The 23,318-nt window shown below is 43.5% G+C and overlaps 1 protein-coding gene across 2 annotated transcripts; it reads right to left on the reverse strand.

Moving 5' to 3' along the window:
* On the reverse strand, positions 1–23,024 carry HMCES (5-hydroxymethylcytosine binding, ES cell specific). Of its 2 annotated transcripts, none has more exons than XM_070420760.1 (7): positions 22,938–23,024; positions 22,228–22,428; positions 13,141–13,284; positions 11,061–11,186; positions 4,765–4,946; positions 2,447–2,639; positions 1–796 (listed from the first exon to the last, which is right to left on the reverse strand). In XM_070420760.1, exons 2-7 carry the CDS (start codon positions 22,408–22,410, stop codon positions 560–562), a joined length of 1,065 nt encoding a protein of 354 aa, XP_070276861.1. In that variant the 5' UTR covers positions 22,411–22,428; positions 22,938–23,024; the 3' UTR covers positions 1–559. The 2 variants fall into 2 exon arrangements, with proteins under 2 accessions (XP_070276861.1, XP_070276862.1); XM_070420761.1 differs by lacking the exon at positions 22,938–23,024 and adding an exon at positions 22,857–22,929.
* Between the last annotated feature and the right edge of the window lie 294 nt (positions 23,025–23,318).

Here is a 23,318-nt window from a genome sequence, read left to right on the forward strand (position 1 = left end):
TTCAGACAACTTCCAACAACTTTATTGAGAGACTCAATAAAGAACCCTGCCACCAAGCCTTTTTTTGTTTGTTTCCAAAAAAGCAGTTTTGTCCACAGAAAGCCCAAAATAGTAAGTCCCAGAACTACCCCCACCAATAGCATTTTTTGAAATGCAGAGAGTTTATAAAATTTAATTTATTCAGAAAAAAATAATGTGTTAAGAACTTAATTCCAAAACACTGAAAGAGCCCAAAGGCTAAGCAGCACCAGGTCAGGTGCTGAGAACTGCCAGCAGGATCAGGCTTTGAGGAAGGCTCCATCGGTCCTACCAAGATAGGGCTGCAGGCATAGTGAACCCCTATGAGGTGATGGAGGTGGACGCTCCCCTTCCAGGCTCCCATATCCCCTCTGTGTGTTCTTGGTCCCAGCCAGGTTAGCCACTCCCCTATGAACCCACAGCTGTTAACTAACACTGTGCTACCTCCTCCCAAAGCAAATCCATATACACACAAAGAATCTGTTATCAGCAACAGTATTTAGTACAGCAAACCATGACCTTGGTCTCTCAAAGTCCTGCATTACTGGTTGTGAGGTCGCTTGGCCACTGGCTCTTCCTCCTTCTCCTGTTTCAGCCATCGCTCCAGACATCCTGCACCTCCTCTCTTGGTAGGGAATGGGCTCTTCCGCAGGAACTGGCTGGACCACTGGGGCACATCTGGCTCTGCCTTTTGGGGTGTTTTGGGGTCTTCCTTTTTGGGTGACTTTGTGGCCAGCCACTGCAACATCTTCTGGCTGCTGCCACTTGCCTTGGACTCCTAGGAAAAAGATGAAAAAACATTTAGCTCAAGCTTTTGGGGAAAGGACAACTCCAAGGGAAGAAATAGGGGAAGAGGCATGAGGTACTGACTCAGATTTATAAATTGTTACTAAGGGCCAGATAGGACCCATTAGTCAGGAGTGGGAAGAAAGGAGCAACTGAGTGTACTCCAAGGGTGTAGGGGGTAGGGAGTAACTCTTAGAGAAGGCTTGATGGAGGTATGTGGGGCCATTCACAGAGCACTGACAGGCATTCAAACATGCAGAGAATGAAGCATTCTCAGGGAAAACAATGTAATTTCCTGGGACCTGGCAGAGTTGGGAGATGAAGTTGGGGAGACAGGGCTTAAACAGCCTCTAAGATTAGGGATTCGGCCTAAGCCTGAACAGGCTGTTTCCCTCCATGTAACTTCTCTGCACAGCCTCTGCTTGCCCAGCACTGCTCTTCTGCTTCCCTTAACTGCACCCCAACCCACACTGAAGGTTCTGAATTCAACAATGCTACCTCACCAAAATGTGAATTCTTTTGGTGTAAAGACCACGGCAGAAATGGGGCAGTGTCTAGTGCAAAATGAATCGTTTTTAGAGACATCTAATTGGGGTTGCATGAGTTTGCAGATAAACGAGACAAAAGAAAAAAAGATGACACTGACTATGGATATGGAAAACTTTAAAAAAAAGGAAAAATGGGGGGTGCTCTTGGAATCGTCGTCCTTAAGACCTCTCAGCATTCTAAGATGCCTATTCTTGGAAGACTCAGAGCCATTCCTGCTTCAGATCCCTCTATGCACCTAAAAACAGTAGGGGCCAGCTTTTTGCTCTGAGCTCCTTTTCCCACTGCAGGCCATTTGTTTGTTCAATTTCCCTTCAAAATACATCTACAGGATCGTTACCAACTCTAAGAAGTTAATGTTTATAGCAGGAGTGTTCTCAAATAGTCCAGAAGGGGAACAAAGATTGGAACTCCTCCAACTTGTGGTTGGGAAAGCAGAGATAAAGTGAAAAAATACAAAAAAAAAAAATCACAGTTAATTATGGACAGAGATACAATTATGGTCAAGGGCTCTTTTTTCTTTCTCACAATCACCCTCTAGAGTAGAAGCCCTCAAACTTATTACCAAAGAACTTCTTTTTTTTAAATATATATATGTTATTGATTTTTTACAGAGAGAGGAAGGGAGAGAGATAGAGAGTTAGAAACATCGATGAGAAACATCGATGAGAGAGAAACATCGATCAGCTGCCTCCTGCACATCTCCCAATGGGGATGTGGCCGCAACCCAGGTACATGCCCTTGACCGGAATCGAACCCAGGACCCTTCAGTCCGCAGGCTGACGCTCTATCCACTGAGCCAAACCGGTTTCAGCCCAAAGAGCTTCTTAATGATAGAGAAATCCAAGCTCAGTCCTGAATAGTGACTGAGTCAGTAGGTCTACATAGGGTCTAGCATTTACGTTTGAAAGAGCTCTCCTGAGGACTCTGAATTACAGCCAGCTTTGAATCACTGCTCTGCTCACCCTGGCCATGGATACGGAATGTGAGTTTTGGGTGGTGGCCCTGATTGTAAAAGGCCATATCCTAAAAGAAAATGCTAAATTGACAGAAGACAGAAAGCTCAAAAAAGACTGTCAGAGTCACAGACCCCTACCTTTTTGACCTCTAAGCCAACAGGAGCCAGACACTCAGGAGTGTTGTTTCGGGAGTTGTTCACCACGGTAGAGACTGGATGGAAGGTGATGTTTTCTGAGGTCTGGATTAACTTCAGAGCTTCCTGAGTTGAGACCTCACCAAAATCAAGCCATTTAGAGACTGCCTCCTCTCCATCTAATATGGCAGGCATCCTAGCCAGTGAGGTCAAAACATTGGTTAAAAGAGACAAAGTGAAGGTAGGGAGTGAGACTTGAGTTAGTTGAGAGCACAAATCATCCCAAGGAGAAGCTCGCCCCCCCCCCTGTGCCTTACATGCTGATTGTTGCCACGTGCTCCTTGACCACAACTTGACAGAGCATGAAATTCAACACTAGGAGAGCCAGCTTATAAAGTTTTATGGCAATGACAGGGAACAGTAATTATGACTGGACCCAGTGCACTGCAGTGTACACATTAGCAAATTGGTGACTTTTCTATGATGCCCCAGCCTACAATTAAAGGAGAAACAGATCCTGAAAAACTTGTCTATCAACAATAATCTCCAGCCGAAACTGGTTTGGCTCAGTGGATAGAGCGTCGGCCTGCGGACTGAAAGGTCCCGGGTTCGATTCCGGTCAAGGGCATGTACCTGGGTTGCGGGCACATCCCCGGTGGGGGATGTGCAGGAGGCAGCTGATTGATGTCTCTCTAATCGATGTTTCTAACTCTCTATCTCTCTCCCTTCCTCTCTGTAAAAAATCAATAAAATATATTTAAAAAAAAAAAACAAAAAAAAAAAACAAAAAAAACCAATAATCTCCAGTCTTACAACCTATGACAGATTTACAGTAAGAAAGACCTATCCAGTGGTCGGCAAACTGCGGCTCGCGAGCCACATGCAGCTCTTTGGCCCCTTGAGTGTGGCTCTAACACAAAATACCGACTTCTGTGAATGGGCCACGAAGTTTCAATCGCACTGTACGTGCTCATCCACACGTGGTATTTTGTGGAAGAGTCACACTCAAGGGGCCAAAGAGCCGCAGTTTGCCGAGCACTGCTGTAAAAGCTAACTGTTGTTTATATCATGTACAGTGCGACTGAAATTTCATGGCCCATGTGCAGAAGTTGGTTTTCGGCCTGGCGAGTCTATTTTGAAGAAGTGGCGTTAGAAGAAGTGGGGGGTGTCGGTCGGGCGGCGCACCTGCCAAGGGATACGCAACTCGGGGGAGGTACATTGTTTTGAGGTACGTTCGCTGAGGTCAACCCCTTCCAACTCTCCCATCCACACTCGTCTGTCTGAAACAAGTATACAAGACGAGTGTGGATGGGAGAGTTGGAAGGGGTCGACCTCAGCAAACGTACCTCAATCAGATTGAGGACGTTTTTAGCAAAGGCCAGATTAGGAGTACCCTAATTATGTTAATAACAATGTACCTACCTATATAGTTTAAGTTTAAAAAATTTGGCTCTCAAAAGAAATTTCAATTGTTGTACTGTTATTTGGCTCTGCTGACTAATGAGTTTGCCGACCACTGTCCTAGGCCAACGCAAAGCATGGCACACACTTCATTGGTGGGTGGTATAGTTGATTTTAGGAGATAAATGCATAAATATCCACTTCACAATATCTCATAAGTTGCAACTCTTCCAACACACACTCCCACAAGCAAACTATGGGTCTTTTTAAGGTAAGGTACTATATTTATTGTAGTATCTTGTATTTTGTAATCACCTAATACATAAAACTGTGGTAATTTTTAATAGATTTCTATTTTTTTAATGTGTCAGTGACAAAGTTTTTAAGTGTAGTCCTCTTAACCCCTTTCCCATAAAGTGTCATTTTCATTATAAAATTTTGCATACTATAGCGATTTTTAGGAATGCATTTCATGTTATTGCCAAACTGACTGTAACTGTATTTTGTAAGCAACTGTCCTAGTTTCCTACTGTCTAAATTTGTGCATACAGCCAGGCCGGCATAGCTCAGTGGTCGAGCATCGGCCAGGCAATCACAGTTCGATTCCTAGTCAGGGCACACACCCCGGTTGTGGGCTTGATCCCCAGTGTAGGGTGTGCAGAAAGCAGCTGATCAATGATTCTCTCATCATTGATATTTCTATTTCTCTCTCCCTTCCTCTCTGAAATCAATAAAAATATATTAAAAAAAGAAAAAAAGAATAAGGACCTGGGAGACCACAGCGTTTAAAAAGTAATTAAGTAAATAAATAAATGTGTGCATACAGAAACTTTAAATTTGAAAAGCTACCTACCTAAAAACAAAGAGAACACACCCTCCCCAGTATCCTTTTGGACCCAGGGATAAGAAGTATGACTTGCCTATGGTGGATGTCATTCAAGCCTTTGCAGGAATCCACTGTGATGATGGTGTAGGAATACAGGCAGTCTCCTCCCTGTGGTGGTTCCCAGCAGTCAAAGATCCCGGCCATTGTTAGTAGCCTCCAGTGGTCCCAAACTTTCTCCCAGTCCTCAGGACTACTTGCAGCATCAATGCTGCTTGACTGGAAACAAAATACATGGGCAGATTAGATACTCATCAGCCTTCTTCCACATGCAAGTTGGGTACTACTACAGATTTAAGAGCATCACAACCATTTTGGAAGTCATTTAGCACATACCTTATTAACTTAAAGGAAAGAGGATTGGTGGCAAATACTAACCAAAGCTATAAATTTATGGTTACTTCAGTGCTTTCATAATACAATTTAATACCTTCATTAGGCATCCAGGCCTTCTAGTCCATCATTGTAGCTTTCACTTACAATGTTAATCTGAACCAAACCAAGCTGTTTGTAAATGAAGCTATCATATAATTTTGTTCCCACTATCTTGCTGAAACAACCTTCCCCTCCCCAAAATGTCCCTCCCACCCTTTCTTATCATGCCAACACCTACTTGCCATTTAAGATTCAGGTCAAGGCCTAAAATACAGAAAACTAGAAAGAGTGTCACCTTCACCTTAAATAATAAGAAATAAGGCTAGATAATAGACCAAATCATAAGTTCAATTCATTAGAAAACTGAGGTCACAGGGCAACCAATTAGCCTAAACTTCATAGAAAGACAGGAATCTCTGTGGGGAGATGAGACATAAGCACTGGCTTAACAGTGGCAACAGGAGGAAGGCAAGTCCTTCATACAGCAGATATGAATTGAGATAAAATTATTATCAAATTGCTATAAGCAGAGTGTGGGCTAGCCTGAGAGTACAGGATCCCTGAGAGCTACAAACATCAGGAAGTTTCCACAGACCTCCCTGGGTGCTCACAGGAAAGACGGGGAACAGGGAAGGAGACTGGAGAAAGCCTTCCCTGCTGGTGCATGCCTGCAGGAGGGGAGCTCTCCTGCTTCAGGAAAGGTATAAAGCTTCACCTGATCACTTTGCCTCTAAGGCAGCGGTTCTCAACCTGTGGGTCGCGACCCCTTTGGGGGTCGCCTAAGACCATCGGGAAACATATATATTATTACATATTGTTTTTGTGATTAATCACTATGCTTTAATTATGTTCAATTTGTAACAATGAAATTGGGGGTCACCACAACATGAGGAATTGTATTAAAGGGTCGCGGCATTAGGAAGGTTGAAAACCACTGCTCTAAGGAATAAAACACTTAAGGGGTCAGGGGGAAGGGTAATAAACCCGGTCACTCTTAAGATACAGACAGGTAAAGACTCATGGGGTCTGGAGAAGGGTAAAAGAAAAAAAACACAAAACAAAAAACCCAAAACCCTCTACTCCCCTGGGGAAGGAACATGATCACTGAGAAAGGCTGAGCCTGAGAGCTAGTGGTACAGTTCTGCCTAAGAGTGAGACTGAATGAAGACAACAGAGAATACTCCACCTCCCCTTCAGAGTAGTAGCACCAAGTGACAAGCAACAGCAGTCTAATTCTGGATAAGGCACAAGAGCATGGGGAGATCCTCTCTAGGCACAGGCTCAAAGGGAAATATTACAGCTGAAGGGAGGAGAGCTACTGAGAAAAATCCTCTGGAAAATCAACTCTTACTCTAAACACAAGGTGACACCAAAGAAATTTAAAACCAGCGGTGAAGAAAGGTAATCATAACAACAAAATTCAAACCCAGTTCAGCTGACAAGATCCCCTCAATCTCACATGGTAATGGCCTAATAGAAGGATAAGTGTATCCATTTCCAGGCATAAATATTATTTATCTCAGTTTCTATGTTACATACTATGGCAATCAATAAAAAATTAACAAGACACAATCCTGGCCAGGTACTCGGTTGGTTGGAGCATCGCTGTGATACACCAAGGTTGTCGGTTTGATCCCTTCATCAACCAATGAAGGCATAATTAAGTAGAAAACAAATTGATGTTTCTCTCCCCCACCCCAATCAATCAATAAATAAAAATTAGCCCTGTGGTGTGACTTAGTTGGTCAGAGTGTCGTCCTGTGCACCCAAGGGTCACAGGTTAGATTCCCAGTCAGGGACATGCCCAGGTTTTGGGTTCAATCCCTTTTGGGGGTGCATGTGGGAGGGAACCGATTAATGTTTCTCTCTGCCCTCTCTCCTTCTCCCTTCCCCTCTCTCTAAAATCAATGAAATGCATGTCCTCAGGTGAGGATTAAAACAAAACAAAACCACAAGACACATAAAAAAGCTAAAACAAAGAAACCAAACAACAACCAATCAACTGCGAAGAGATACAAAAACTAACAGAACCAGATTCAAGAGATCACATTTCCCAAATGCTGTAAATATCAGGGATTTTAAAATAAATATAATTAATATGTTAAAGGCTCTTGTAGAAGCCCTGGCCAGCTTGGCTCAGTGGATAGAGCGTTGGCGTCGGCCTATGGACTGAAGGGTCCCGGGTTCGATTCCGGCCAAGGGCACATGCCTGGGTTGTGGGCTCGAGCCCCAGTAGGGGTTGTGCAGGAGGCAGCCGATCAATGATTCTCTCTCATCATTGATGTTTCTGTCTCTTTCTCCTTCTTCCTTTCTCTCTGAAATCAATAAAGAAATATATTAAAGCCGAAACCGGTTTGGCTCAGTGGATAGAGCGTCGGCCTGCGGACTTAAAGGTCCTGGGTTCGATTCTGGTCAAGGGCATGTACCTGGGTTGTGGGCACATCCCCAGTGGGAGATGTGCAGGAGGCGGCTGATCGATGTTTCTCTCTCATCGATGTTTCTAACTCTCTATCTCTCTCCCTTCTTCTCTGTAAAAAATCAATAAAATATATTTTTTTAAAAAATAAAGAAATATATTTTTAAAAAAAAGGCTCTTGTAGAAAAGGTGGACTACATGCATGGACGATTTGGTGAAATTAGAAAGAATCAGAGAAACCAAGATGGCGGCATAGGTAAACACCTGAAATTGCTGCCTCGCACAACCACGTCAAAAATACAACTAAAAGACAAAACGGACATCATCCAGAACTACAGGAAGGCTGGCCAAATGGAAATTCTACAACTAGAAGGAAAGAGAAAAGCACACTGAGACTCAGAGGAGGTGCGGAAGTCAAGAGCAGAGGTACGGAAGCGCACGCAGCAAGGGCTGGCAACTGAGGACTCGGCTGTCTTTTTGAATCGGGAGGGAGTCACAAGCCCCCGACTGCTCTGAACTCCAGTTCTGGGAAGTCTCTGGGGACCCAGACTCATATGGGGAGAAACTAGACTGTCTGGCAGCGGGCAGAACTCGGAACTCGAGGGTGGCTTTCTCTCAGAGGTACTTGCAGCGATTACCGGGACACTGAGAAGTGCGGGGCCTCTTAGGGCAGGGCTGAGGGTCAGCCATAGCTGCTTGCTCCGCCCTGTTGATTCCCTGAGACCCCGCCCCACCCAAGCTGGGGCAGAGGCTTTTGCATATGAATGCCCTGGCCCTTTGCAATCTGAAAATTACCTAACAAACTGCAGCTGGGCCAGACAGACCCAGAACTTCCAAGAGAAGGCCCAAGGCCCCACAGCAGCTTGCATTGCTTCACAGCTGGGCCTCATCTGGGCACCTCCAAACCCCAAACAAGGAAGGGGAATATGCAGATCTCTTCGTAGCTCCTGCTGGGTAGCCTCAGGCAGAGGCTAAATTAGCACCTCCTTAGATCCATGAGCCAGTGTACCCAATGGTCAGAGTGGGACCATCCAGATTACAACTCCTCAGATCCATACGGGACACACTCAGGGGGAAGACTCAGTGAGCACCAAAGCCCCACTGAATCAAGTCTTGCCCCATAAGAGTGTCTTCAGCACAGAAGTTCTCCCACTGTAGACACAGCTGATTCTCACAGCCAATTGGCCTGGAGGTCAATTCCTCCCAGTGATACCTACAACAATCAAGGCTTAACTACAACAAGACTGTGCACAAAGCCCACAAAGGGGTGCACCAAGAGTGTCCACCTCAGGTCATTGGGGAGGCTGAGCCACTGGGCCCTATAGGACACCTAGCACACAAAGCCACTCTACCAACACAAGGAAGCATAAAAAATGCGAGACAAAGAAACAGGTCACAAATGACAGAAATGGAGGAAAGCAAACTACTGGATATAGAGTTCAAAACCACGGTTATAAGGTTTTTCAAGAATTTTCTAGAAACCACCGATAAATTTAGTGAGACCCTGGAGGATATGAAAAAAGACCAACTAGAAATTAAGCATACACTGACTGTAATAAAGAATAATATACAGAGATCCAACAGCAGACAAGAGGATCCCAAGAATCAAGTCAAAGATTTGAAATATAAAGAAGCAAAAAATACCCAACCAGAAAAGCAAAAAGAGAAAAGAATCCAAAAATATGAAGATAGTGTAAGGAGCCTCTGGGACAACTTCAAGCGTACCAACATCCAAATTATAGGGGTGCCAGAAGAAGAGAGAGAGAAAGATATTGAAAACCTATTTGAAGAAATAATGACAGAAAACTTCCCCTACCTGGTGAAAGAAATAGACTTACAAGTCCAGGATGCACAGAGAACCCCAAACAAAAGGAATCCAAAGAGGACCACACCAAGACACATCATAATTAAAATGCCAAGGGCAAAAGACAAAGAGAGAATCTTAAAAGCAGCAAGAGAAAGTAAGTCAGTTACCTACAAGGGAGTACCCATACAACTGTCAGCTGATTTCTCAACAGAAACTATGCAGGCCAGAAGGGAGTGGCAAGAAATATTCAAAGTGATGAATAGCAAGAACCTATAACCAAGATTACTTTATCCAGCAAAGCTATCATTCAGAATTGAAGGTCAGATAAAGAGCTTCACAGATAAGGAAAAGCTAAAGGAGTTCATCACCACTAAACCAGTATTATACGAAATGCTGAAAGGTATTCTTTAAGAAGAGGAAGAAGAAAAAGGTAAAGATTAAAAATTATGAACAGCAAATACATATCTATCAACAAGTGAATCTAAAAATCAAGTGAATAAAAAATCTAATGAACAGAGTAAACTGGTGAATATAATAGAACCAGGGGCATAGAAAGGGAGTGGACTTGGACTAACAACTCTTGGGGGGAAAGGGGTGTGGGGGTGCAGGAAGAGACTGGACAAAAATCGTATACCTATGGATGAGGACAGTGGGAGGGGTAAGGGCAGAGGGTGGGGAGGGAACTGGGTGGAGGAGAGCTATGGGGGGGAAAAAGAGGAACAACTGTAATAATCTGAACAATAAAGATTTAATTAAAAAAAAAGAAAGAATCATAGTAGCACAGATAATAGGGTGGTGAGGGGATGGGGGTGGGGCTTGGGGTAAATGGGGGGGAAAAGGAGGACTTATATAATACTTTCAGTAATAAAGATTAAAATAAATAAAAATTAAAAAAGAGGCACCCGCTAAGTTCCTGATGGATGAGATACCATTGCTTTCAAATGGTTCAGAAAAAAAATACAAATAAAATGAAAATATATTTTATCAATTCGTAAAAATAAATGAAGGTTCTGAAGCTGTTAAAAAAAAACATAGGTCATTAAAAATTCCAAATTAAAACACAAAGAAAAACTAATGAAGCATACAGAAAAGAACATCCAAAAACTATGGACAGTATCAAATTATCTAACACATGTGTAATTAGAATCCCAGAGAGAGAAAAGAGCCCAGCCCATGTGGCTCCATGGCTGAACATGGACCTATGAGCCAGGAGCTCACAGTGCGATTCTCGGTCAGGGCACATGCCCGGGTTGCGGGTAGAGGGTGTGCAGTAGGCAGCTGATCAATGATTCTCGCTCATCATTGATGTTTCTCTCTCTCCCTCTCCTTTCCTCTCTCTGAAATCAATAAAAACTTATTTTTAAAATTTTTCTAAATATAGTGGTGATGGTTGCACAACTTTAAATATACAAAAAAATCAGACTTGCATAATTTTAAAAAGTGAATTATATCACTTTTATAATCAATAAAGCTACTAATTTTAAAAAACTCTATGAAGGCCCTGTCCAGGTAGCTCAGTTGGTTAGGGCATCATCCTGGCACACCAAGGTTGTAGGTTCAATCCTCTGTCAGGGCATATACAGGAGTCAACTAATGAATGCATAAATAAATGAAACAACAAATTTATGTTTCTCTCTCAAAATCAATAAAACACTATGAGAGAAGAAAAAAAATGCCCTTTAGATTAGTCCTCTGTATCTTTCTAAATATTTACTGTGAGTGCTGCTGCTGATACCTTTTCTGTTTTGATTTGGGGAAAGTAGATGAAGTATGGCTGCCTGTGGCTTGTGTTCTGACATCGCTGCCACTCATAGAATCCATCTGCTAGAACAACACAGCGTCTTCCCTTTCCCAGAGGCACCTGAGGGAAAATGTGAGCAAGATACGGTCTTAGTGATACAATCACGTTTCATGGACTTGAGTTAAAATCTTATGTCTGCCTGGCGGTGTGGCTCAGTAGTTGATCATCAACCCAAGAACCAAAGAGGTCACTGGTTCCAATTCCTAGTCAGGGCACATACCCAGGTGGCAGGCTATATCCCCAGTAGGGGGTGTGCAGGAGGCAGCTGATTAATGATGTATCTCTCTCATCTCATTTATGTTTCTATCTATCCCTCTCCTTTTTCTCTCTAAAAATAAAAAATTATACATTAAAAAAAATCTTGAGTCTGATTTTTAGCCAGTTTGGCTCAGTGGATAGAATGTTGGCCTGTGAACTGAAGGGCCTGGGGTTCAATTCTGATCAAGGGCATATGCCCGGGTTGCAGGCTCGATCTGCAGTAGGGGGCATGCAGAAGGCAGCCAAGCAATGATTCTCTCTCATCATTGATGTTTCTATCTCTCTCTCCCTTTCCCTTCCTCTCTGAAATCAATAAAAATATATTTAAAAATAATAATCGCCCTAGCTGGTTTTACTCAGTAGATAAAGCATCTGCCTGTGGACTGAGGGGTCCCAGGTTCAATTCCGGCCAAGGGCACATGACTGGGTTGTGGGCTCGATCCCCAGTGGGGGACATGCAGGAGGCAGCCGATCAATGATTCTCTCTCATCATTAATGTTTCTGTCTTTCTCTCCCTCTCCCTTCCTCTCTGAAATCAATAAAAATATATTTAATAAAAATAAAATAATCTTGGGTCTGCCAGTGTGTGATCTTAGAGTAGTTATTTCTCTGTGCCTCAGTTTTCACATGTATAAAGTCACCGTCACACAGATGTTGAAAAGATTAAATGTACACAACAGCAATAGCTAACAAATAGGCACTTGTGGTAGCTGGTCTCCAAAGTTGGTTCCCCAATGAACCATGCATCCCAGTATTCATCTCCCATGTAGTTCCCTCCCACACTGATTTTGGGCTGGGCCAATAGCATGCCATAGAAGTGATGCTATATGACTTCCATGGCTAGGTCACAAAATCCTGCAGCTCCTGCCCTACTGTCTTGAATCATGAGCTTTGGTAAGCCAGACGCCATGTAAAAAGCCTGACTACCCTGACAACCCCAGCTGTGCACGTGGAAAGGCTTTCACTTATTCTACCCAAGCCATCTGGGATGTCGGACATGTGGGTAAGGATGCTATCTTAGCCTTAACCGGTTTGGCTCAGTGGATAGAGCGTCGGCCTGCAGACTGAAGGGTCCCAGATTCGATTCTGGTCAAGGGCATGTACCTTGGTTGCGGGCACATCCCCAGTAGGGAGTGCGCAGGAGGCAGCTAATCGATGTTTCTCTCTCATCGATGTTTCTAACTCTCTATTCCTCTACCTCTCCCTTCCTCTCTGTAAAAAATCAATTAAAAAAAAATATATATATATGAAGCCATCTTAGCCCTAGCTGGTTTGGCTCAGTGGATAGAGCATTGGCCTGTGGACTGAAGGGTCCCAGGTTCGATTCCCAGTTGGGAGCACATGGCTGGGTTGCAGGCTCAATCCCAAGTGGGGGACATGCAGGAGGCAGCCGATCCATGATTCTCTCTCATCACTGATGTTTCTCTCTCTCTCTCTCCCTCTCCCTTCCTTTCTGAAAAAATAAAAAAAGAAACTATCTTAGACATCCAGCCCCAGCTGTCATCTGATTATAACTACACAAGTGAAAACTGTCCACTTGAGCACAGTGAACCCACAAAATATAAAAAATAATATAGTTGATTTGTTAAACCACCAAGCTTTGGCATGGTTTATTACACAGTAATAAATAAAACAGCATTCAACACTTTGGGACCTTAAGAGCGGTTCCAAAGAGAACTTTATTTTACTTTTCAGGTACCTAAGCCTCTAATAGCTCTGTTCATAAACAGTACCTTTCCCTAGATGAGCTACCTACCTTGAAGGACCGTTTCTCCATTATGGTATCACTACGGCAGTTGCTCGTGTTGAACTGCAGTTTGGAAGGATCATCTTCTTTGAACCAAGATGGGACCAAGCCCCATCGCATAGGAGCAATGATACGCTCAGATGAGTCTGCACCCTGCCAAAGGTTAATATGATCCAGTGAGGAGACCATAATAAAATTTTAAAAACCAAGTTTAGCATATGCATTACATTACTATTAGTATCAAAACACAAAGAATAGAGAAAAGATTATTAAAAAGGAAAGATTCTACTTGAAAACAATTTTAGTAATTTATCATGATGTAACTTGTGTTCTTTAGAAATTATATTTATGGGAATGTAAGACATTCTGCTTGGGTAGAATAGGGGATATAAAGAGATTCTGTTCCTACAAACATTAGTGTCTACTAAGGAATGTGCTTAGTTTTTCCCCTTACAAGAAGAGAACATAAGGAAGTATGTACACAAAATTTTCCAGATTTCTACTTGTGTTTTTTTCCCTTTACTGATTCTATTGTCTATCTTTTCACTGTTATAAATCTTAGTCACTATATGCTTTATATGTTGAGTCCCTCTAAAATTTTCCAAATGTGGGGGCAGTTTTGGCCCCCAACACATGGTTGTTATACTTTTTTTGGCATTTGGCCCTTGAGAATTTGATAAAATTTACAGATTGAAGTGCACATACACACTATTCTGCATAGCATAGTACGCATGGAAGAAACCAATGGTAGAGAGTACATTTTCGGTGCTACTACAATAGTCCAGGGATCTGATAACGATACAGTAGCTCTGGTGACAGCAGTGAAAATAAAAAACATTTAAAAGATAGAAAAATGAAACTGCGGTGCAACTGGAAAAATAAAACAGGGATGATTAAGTTTTCAGTCCCTGACAACTGAAATAATGATGCCACTATTGAACAAAAATTCTGAAGGGTTTGATTTGGGTAAAGGTCACATGTTGAGTTTCTGATAATAGTGGCAAGTCTAGACATGGCAATTTAAATAAATGGTTGAAAAATCTTTCCCATTTCCCTCCTTGAGAGCTGGAGTCTATGTTCCCTTCCCTTGAATCTGAATGGGCTGTGACTCGCAGGATGTGGCACAAGCAACACTATGATTTCTAAGGTTAAGTCAGGAAGTCAGCTTCCTGCTTATTTGCTGAGACATTGCTTTTGGAACTCTGAGCTGCCATGTTGTGAAAAAGCCCAGGCTGTGTGGAGAGATCACATGTAGGTACTCTGGCTACCAGCACAGGTTAACAGCCACAGGTTATCAACTGCCAGATAAGTGAAGATGCCCCTAGATCAGAAGTTTGCAAATTTTTTTAAAATAAAAGGCCAGATATTAAATACTTGTCAGGCTAGAGAGTCTCTGTTGCAACTATAACTGCTGTTATAGGGACAAAGCATTCATAGACAATCTAGAATAATAAAAGCATAATATGCTAATTAGACTGGACAGCTGAACATCTGGACGAAGCTGCGGCAGCAGGGGCCGAGGCAGAGGCGGTTTTAGGGGCGATCAGGCAGGCAGGCAGGCAGAGTGGTTAGGGGCAATCAGGCAGGCAGGCAGAGTGGTTAGGGGCGATCAGGCAGGCAGGCAGGCAGGTGAACGGATAGGAGCCAGCGGTCCTGGATTGAGAGAGGGTGCAGGCCGGGCTGAGGACCGCCCCCCCCCCAACACACACACACATTAATTTCGTGCACCGGGCCTCTAGTAGATAAGTAAATGGATATTGCTATATTCCATACAATTTCATTACAAAAATGATCAGAGGGCTTTAGTTTTCTAACTCCTGCTCTAGATGATTCTAGCCCCAGATGACAAGTCTTTTCAGCTGAGACCCCAGACTTCAGGGAAGTAACAAACAATATCTGCAATGCTTTGTCTTAATTTCTCACTAGTGAACATAATAAAGGTTATTTTGGCCCTGGCCAGGTAGCTTAGTTAGAGTGTTATCCTGATATGCCAAGGTTCAATCCCCAAGTCAGGGCACACACAAGAAGCAACCAATAAATGCATAAGTGGAACAACAAATAGATGTTTCTCTCTCTCTCAAATCAATTTTTAAAAATAATTAAGGATTATTTTAAGTCACTAGAATAAGATCCAAATAGAGCTGTTTACTATGTCCAAAAAGCATGTAGAATTAAACTTAGGAGAGAGGCAGCATGATAGAGAAAATGGGTCACCAAACTTTTTCTGTAATGGGCTAGATAGTAAATAATTTTGGCTTTGTGAGTTCATATAGTCTGTTGCAATGACTCAAGCAACTAAACTCTGCCACCATTGGTAGTGAGAAAACAGCCAAAAAACAAATGAATGAGCTTGGGTCTGTTCTAATAAAACGTTATTTGCAAAAACAGGTAGTGAGCCAGATTTGGTCTGAGGACCATAGTTTGCCAACCTCTGGTACAGAGGAAAAAATAAGGCCTTTGTAAGACTCGGATAAAAAAATTCCTGCTATTTACAAAGTTGGACTAGTTTCAATTTCCTGGACCCTCAACTTTCCTTTTCTGTCAAAATAGAGTGAACAATACCTGCCTTGGAGAATCATTAAAATGTGTGGCATGGAATACACATACAAATTGCAATTGAGTATTTTTTTAGGTTAGAATTATAAAAGTGACTTAAAGCCATTAGGATGAAGTCTCTAAGGGAGTAAATCAAGCACGGGATTTAACCTAGAGGTACAAAAAGAGAAATGAGGGGAAAGTAGAGTCCAAGAAAAAGTACCTAGAGAGAAAAAAGTTAGAATGAGGAAAGTCAAGAAAGGAATCATCAGTAGTGGTGTCTCAAGAAGAGCTTCCCTTTTAATTAAAGCTAATCCTTCCACTGTGCTCTTGGTAAGATCCTGTCCTGTTTCTTTCAAAATCTTGTCTGAATAGTCAATCCCCTTTCTATACACATACTCTAGTCTCATTATTCACGACAGGTTCTACAACATTGCTGCAAACACTGAATTAGCAAATACTCATCTGCTGCTCTTAGGGGAAATGCAGGGCTTGCTTCCCATGAGCCAATGGTGACAACATTTTCATCAACTGATTAATATGTCATCTTGTTTAATGTGTATTTCTGTTTAAAGACACTATTTCATATATTGCTGATTTATTAATGTTGAATTCATGACTAACAGCACAGTAAATTATGCTGGAATGAAGCTTATCTAACACATGTATTTTCTTTGTAAGGCATATTACAACCTTCCTACACTTGGGAATACTAGCCAGCAAGCACTCCAAGACTATGCTTGGGAACAGTTTTAAACAGTGAAATCACAAATGCATAAAACATAATACTAAATGGACTGCAAAAAGGACACTTGTTTATAGTGTAAGAGCTGAAACAAGAAGGTAGAGCTACACACACACACACACACACACACACACACACACGAAGGCAGAGCTTCATTTTTTGTTTGTTTTTTAAGAGCTTTGTCTTATTCAATTAGGTGACTCAAATTTTCAACACCTGTATTGTCCATGAGTGACAAATATACCCATGTTTAAAAGTAACATAGTATATTTGGAGGTTTACAAATACATTTTAGCAAGTAGGCAAATTTGCAAACACAGAATTTATAAATGAGAATCAATTGTGTGTGTGTTTGTGTGTGTGTGTGTGTGTGTGTTTTCCTCCCTAAAGACAGAGGCAGCCTAGGTAAATTGTGTGGATCCTGAGAAAGAAGATATCTACTAAGAAAGGCTCCCAGTGGCTGAGTTCAAACTTAAGAAACAGAGCCTAGTAGCCATTTCTATACAGGGGCCTTTCACACAAACTTCACTTGAGGGAGAAGCCCACATTAAGCTGCCTGCCTGCACTGTGTTTCGCCATCTGAGCCAATCCTCATGAAGGAGTACCTGGAGCCTCGGCCTTCGGATTGACCGGTCCCAGGTTCAATTCTAGTCCAGGGCACATGCCCAGATTGCAGGCTTGATCCCCAATAGGGGGCGTGCATGAGAAAGCCAATTAACGATTCTCTCTCATCATTGATGTTTCTCTCTCCCTCTCCCACTCCCTTCCTCTATGAATACAATAAAAAAAAATATTTTTTTTTAAAAAGGAGTACCAGTTTGGCTCAATGGATAGAGCGTCAGCCTGTGGACTGAAGGGTCCCAGGTTTGATTCTGGTCAAGGGCATGTACCTTGGTTGTAGGCACATCCCCAGTAGGGGCTGTGCAGGAGGCAGCTGATTGATGATGTTTCTCTCTCATCGATGTTTCTAACTCTCTATCCCTCTCCCTTCCTCTCTGTAAAAAATCAATAAAATATATATTTTTTAAAAAGGAGTACCTGGAATCCTATTTTCAACCAAATAGACTGAGGATTTCCCCGTCCAATCAGCGCTGCACAACTATATCCAGCTTCTTCATCCACCAGTCAAAGCAGTACCATTCTAACCAACCAGGACTGTCTCTTTTGGACCAACTGAACTGTGAAGATTTGGCATCCTCATTTGCATGAGGGCAGATCAATCAGGGACCAGTAGCTGGACTTCTTGTCTACTTAACCCATTGTATGCCATAAGCGCCTGCAGACTCAAGCGGTGGCCCTTCCCCACAAGCCATGCGTGTCTATTAAAAAAAAAATGTTTTCCTTAAGTAGTAGCCCTGACCAGCTTTAAAATCATTTTTCATGAGAATTTTCAGTTGAAAATATTCAAGAACACCCAAATTGTGAGTAATATATTTATTTTTATAATGTTCATTGCAAATTGATTTTTTAAGATAAATTCAAAATATCATGGCGTGTGGGGATGGTTTCTGTTTTGGGCGTGTGGCAGTTAACTGGTTAAGTTAGTTCCTCTCTGGCTCTAAAAGCACACCTTCTCTTTCCACCAAAGAATGACAATTGCCTTTCCCTGCCTGGAGTTGAAACACCAAAGATGAAACACTGAAGATGTCTTGCTGGAGCAGACCAGCTAAGAACAGAGCAGAGCTGTCCACCTGGAAAGGAGCCTGGCCCAGGACCACCACACAGCCATGCCTTTTCACAGACGTGCTGTGTCATAGTTGAGCTGTTTGCACTGAATAAGATTTCTTTTTTCACCACACCCCAAACTGGGGATTCTGGCTTGTGTTGAATTAACACCAGTGACCTCTGGTTGACAACTGTATGCCAAAAGAAAAACAAAACAGTAAGTGTTCAGTATAATTAAAAAAAAGAAAACCCTGGAAGAAATGGTAGGATAGAGGATGTAAACCCAAGCATTACTCTCATCAGGGATAGGAAGAAGAAAAAATGTGTGAAAACAGAGCCTTTGTAAACCTAACCCTAACCTCTCTTCCAGAATCCAATGTGCCTTCCAAGCAGAAGGGACCCCTGCTCAAAGCAGAATGAGAATAAAATAAATAACATTATATATGGCCAAATAAATGATGTCTCATCAGAAATGTGCAAGACAACACTCAAATCTGAGGTTCTCAACATGGGGCAATTTTGACACCCACCCACCCCCACGATCACCACCACCAAAACCTGATACAGGTGGGGAGAGGGATGCGCAACATCTAGTGAGTATATTTGACATTATCAGGAGTTGTGTTTGGTTGCTATGATCTGGGTGATGCAACTGGCATCTAGTGGGTAGGGGCCAGTGATATTGCTAAACATGCTGCAATGCACAGGACAGCTTCCCACAACAAAGAATTATCCTACATAAAACGTCAATAGTGCCAAGGTTGAAAAACCTTTACTCTTACAAATTCCAGTGATCACCTTTAACTTGAGTGTGTTCACTGGATAATTGTAAATCAAACCCAAACATGAGGCCGCCCTCTACTGGGAACAATGAATAAAAAGTGGCTGCAACCCTAACTGGTTTGGCTCAGTGGATAGAGCGTCGGCCTGCGGACTCAAGGGTCCCAGGTTCGATTCCGGTCAAGGGCATGTACCTGGGTTGCAGGCACATCCCCGGTGGGGAATGTGCAGGAGGCAGCTGATCGATGTTTCTCTCTCATCAATGTTTCTAACTCTCTATCCCTCTCCCTTCCTCTCTGAAAAAAATCAATAAAATATATTAAAAAAAAAAAAAAGTGGCTGCAGCCAGGCCAGTATGACTCAGTTGATTGAGCACTGTCCCATGCACCAGGAGGTCGATGGTTTGATTCCTGGTCAGGGCGCATGCCTGGGTTGTGGGCTCCATCCCTGATAGGGGTCATGCTGGAGGCAGACGATCAACAGATGTTTCTTTCTCATTGATGTTTCTATCTCTCTCTCCTCTCCCTTCCATTCTCTGAAATCAATAAAAACATTAAAAAAAAAAGTAGCTGCAAAGCCAAAATACTGAAAATATTGCTCAGTATTACTCATCTTTCCTCTACATTTTTGGACTTGTGACCAGAACAGCTTGTAATCCTGAGGTAGATAAATGAAAGAGGAAGTAATTTGCAAACCACTGGTTTCAAACGTAAATGTTGCAATCTATACATATGTACTGGCCGTTGATGATACGGATTAAATGAACTGATGAAATGGTTCTAATTTTGCTTTACAATTTACAGGTTTGAGAAAAAGAAAACCAACTATTTATCAAAATTAGGAAAGCCTAGCAATCTTAATAAAATTTATTACAGATGTGGAGTCAAAACACTACATCAATAAGCAAATTCATACCACTGACAGAAAAGGAGGTCTAAACTTGCTAGGGCCTGCCTCCACCTTCCCCATTCCCAGTTCCGGGAAGCATTTACTCAAGTGGGGTCAGCGGTCTGAACCTTAGTCCCAGCTGTATCCATCACTAACTGGGTAACCTTAGACAAGTCACAATCTTTCTACACTTCTGCCTTTACATCTGTTTAACAAAATTATTCTTCCAGCTAATATTCATTCTATAATTCTAAAGAGGTAGTACCAAAAAAAAAAAAAAGCTGAAAAAGAGTAAGTCTCATACACTTAATTCTTCTTTCTTTTCATTTCAAATTACTGTATACCTTCTTTGAAAACATGTTTTATCTCCCAGTCAAGGTTCATTTTATTTTGATTATCCTCTCATTAAAAAAAGCTTCCTTAAATAGTTTCATAGAGGAAGGGAGAGGGGGAGAGAGCCAGAAACATCAGTGATGAGAGAATCATTGATCGGCTGCCTCCTACACTCCCCACACCGGGGATTGAGTCTGTAACCCCGGCATATACCCTGACTGGGAATCAAACCATGACCTCCTGATTCATAGGTCGATGCTCAACCACTGAACCACACCAGCTGGGCAAAAATAAACTATTTCATGTAAATGGCTTCATTCAATCAAAAAGATAAATGTTATTAGGTTATTTTAAAATAATGTGATCCCTACAATGTAGAGATGAGTCTTTCTTGACTACCATATTATCACAAGAGTTCTGAAGAGTATGTAGCACTGGTATAATCAGCTTGATAAAGCCACTTAAGCATTATGGATCACACAGAAAAATCCTGCATGGAAATAATCATGTTTTTTAAAACATATCAAGGATATTTAATATTTAAATTAAAAAACAAAAGACTCAGAGAAACTATTAACTTCTGGAATGAAGCATTTTTATCACATGCATGCTTATAATAAAAATAAAGCAAAGAACAAAAACACAATTATAAATTATTGGTCACTCCAACACTACAATAGGTGAATACACAATGAATGCAATTAAACTTCAGATAACCAAACCAAATACATCTAGCTTCAATAAAAGATAAGCATAAAAAGACTGAAAACAAGCAGAGAGAACAGAAACTTCTGTTCTGCAACCTTCAAGAAACATCAGAGGTGTTTTAAGTTAGCTAGTCTTAATGCTGCCTTAGGCCTAGAGATTCTGATTCAACATGACTGGTAAGGGGCATGGAAATATTATTATTTAAAAAGGAAAAACATTAATTTTTTTTTTTTGAGAGGAAGGGAAAGGGAGAGAGATAGAAGCATCAATAAGAGAGAATCATTGATCAGCTGCCTCCTGAGCCACACCAGCCGAGCAAAGAAAAAAAAATTTTTTAATCCTCATCTGAGGATATGTTTATTGATTTTAGAGAGAGAGGAAGGGAGAGAGAGAAAGAGAGAAACATCCATTGGTTGCCTCCCATACGTGCCCCTACTGAACCAGCAACCTAGGTATGTGCCCTGACTAGGAATCAAATCTGCAACCTTTTTGATATATGGGATGATGCTCCAACCAACTGAGCCAACCAGCCGAGGCCTTTTTTTTTTTTTTAAGATACTCAAATGACCCTGATGATCAGTGTGGTTGGAAAGATGCTGCCTTTAAAAAATGTATTCAAATACAAGGCTCATGTAAATTGGACATGCACTAAGAGTGGTATGCCTTGTATAAAGAAGGCACTTAAATTGAGCCTGAAGAATATGAATCATCTTGCAAGATTGAAAGATACCAATAAAACTCCTTCCAGTGAGGCCCAGAGTGGTTCTCAACGGGGGTCCAATAAAAGCTGGTTTTAAATATCGTCTCAGCCGGAACCGGTTTGGCTCAGTGGATAGAGCGTCGGTCTGCGGACTGAAGGGTCCCCGGTTCAATTCGGTCAAGGGCATGTACCTGGGTTGCGGGCACATCCCCAGTAGGAGATGTGCAGGAGGCAGCTGATCGATGTTTCTCTCTCATCGATGTTTCTAGCTCTCTATCTCTCTCCCTTCCTCTCTGTAAAAAATCAATAAAAATATATTTTAAAAATAAATAAATAAATAAATAAATAAATAAATATCGTCTCAGAGACGGAGCATACAGCAAACCAAACGCAGTTAACCCAGAACAACACAGGTTTTACCTGCATGGGTCCATTTATATGCAGATTTGTTCCAATAAACATTGTAAATGTACTTTCCTTAATAACATTTTATTTTCTCTGGCTTACTGTATTTTAAAAATACGGTTTATAATATACGTAACATGCAACAATATGTTAACCTACTGTTTCTGTTACCAGCAAGGCTCCCAGTGAAGCGTAGGCGACTAGTAAAGTTTTTGGAGAGTCAGAAACTATATGCAGGTTTTCAGACTTGTGCAGGGGTGGAGGTGGGGTAATTGGCGGCCCTCCCGCCCCCTCGCCCCCCAGCCAGAAGCCAATACGACGCGGATAGCGCGGTTACCTTCTCAAAGTGCAGCCGCGACAGCAGCACGGGGCTGTCGGACTGCGGGCTCTTGTTGTAGGAGGGCCGATACCGGTCCGGGTCTCTCCACTCGGGGAGCCGGGGCTGGCCCTGCCGATCCCGGTAGGCGCACGCCCGGGTGAGCGCGTCCCTGGGCAGGTGGCAGGACGTGCGCCCGCACATCTTCAGCGCGGCCTCAGCCTGCGGATGGGAAACACGGAGCAGCCTGAGCCACCAGCTCCTCCCGGAGTGACTCCGCCCCACCTTGTCCTCCCTCCCGTCCGGGCGCCCTGGGCCGCCCGGCAGCGAGCCGCTGCTGACCTCCACCGTGGCAGCCGGGCCGCGGGTCCGGCCTGCAGAGCCAAACTCAGCCTCTCCCCGGCGGCGGGGACCCCCGGCCACACCAGCCCCGGCGCCGTCTAGGCATCGAGGTGGCCCAAGGCCACCCGTTGGCCCCCCGGGCCCCTCCGCGCAGGGCGAAGGTCCCGCCCCGACCCATCCCACCGACCCCCTCCGGCCGCCCGAGCCGCCTCCCCCCGCACCTCACCCCGCACTGCCTCAGCCCGCGCCGCCTCCCCCGCCTCCCCCGCACCTCAGCCCGCACCAGCCGCCCGCGTTGGCGCACTCACCGTCTCACCCCGCACTGCCTCAGCCCGCGCTGCCCTCAGCACCGTCCCAGCCCGCACTTCAGCCCGCGTTGGCGCACTCACCGCCTCACCCCGCGCTTCAGCCCGCGCCGTCCGCCCTCGGCCGCCCCGCCCGGCGCAGCGCCGCTCTCCGCGGGTCCCGCTCGCTCCGCGCCGCCTCGCGGCCCCGCCCGCTGACGCACTAGCCCCGCCCCCAGCCGAGGGGGCCCCGGGGCGCCCCAAGGCCCTGCGGTCCAGCTCCTTTCCCTCCCCCTCGGGCGAGAAGGCGGCCCCGGAAGGTGAAGCTTCTGACAGCGCCCGGGAGGCGAGGGCTGCCGCCGGGACTCCCGGAGACCTGCTTTCCTCCACGTTGGACCCGCAGGTCACGGCTCGCCCAGCACCGTCCCGGGGAGCCTGCGGGGCTCTTTGTGTAACTCTAGGGGGAAATCAGGAAATAGTTTCCTT

This window comes from Myotis yumanensis, unplaced genomic scaffold, assembly GCF_028538775.1.
Source record: "Myotis yumanensis isolate MYYU_CA2020_CCGP unplaced genomic scaffold, mMyoYum1.0.hap1 SCAF_7, whole genome shotgun sequence".
Taxonomy (NCBI): Eukaryota; Metazoa; Chordata; class Mammalia; order Chiroptera; family Vespertilionidae; genus Myotis; species Myotis yumanensis.

Excerpts from the sequence above, each read along its gene's own strand:
- HMCES (XM_070420760.1), bottom strand. The coding sequence starts at position 22,410 with ATGTGCGGGCGCACGTCCTGCCACCTGCCCAGGGACGCGCTCACCCGG. Across the intron at positions 2,640-4,764 it reads TTGAATGACATCCACCATAG|GATGCCTGCCATATTAGATG; the intron begins GCAAGTCATACT and ends CTCACTGGCTAG. Across the intron at positions 797-2,446 it reads TTGGCTTAGAGGTCAAAAAG|GAGTCCAAGGCAAGTGGCAG; the intron begins GTAGGGGTCTGT and ends TCTTTTTCCTAG.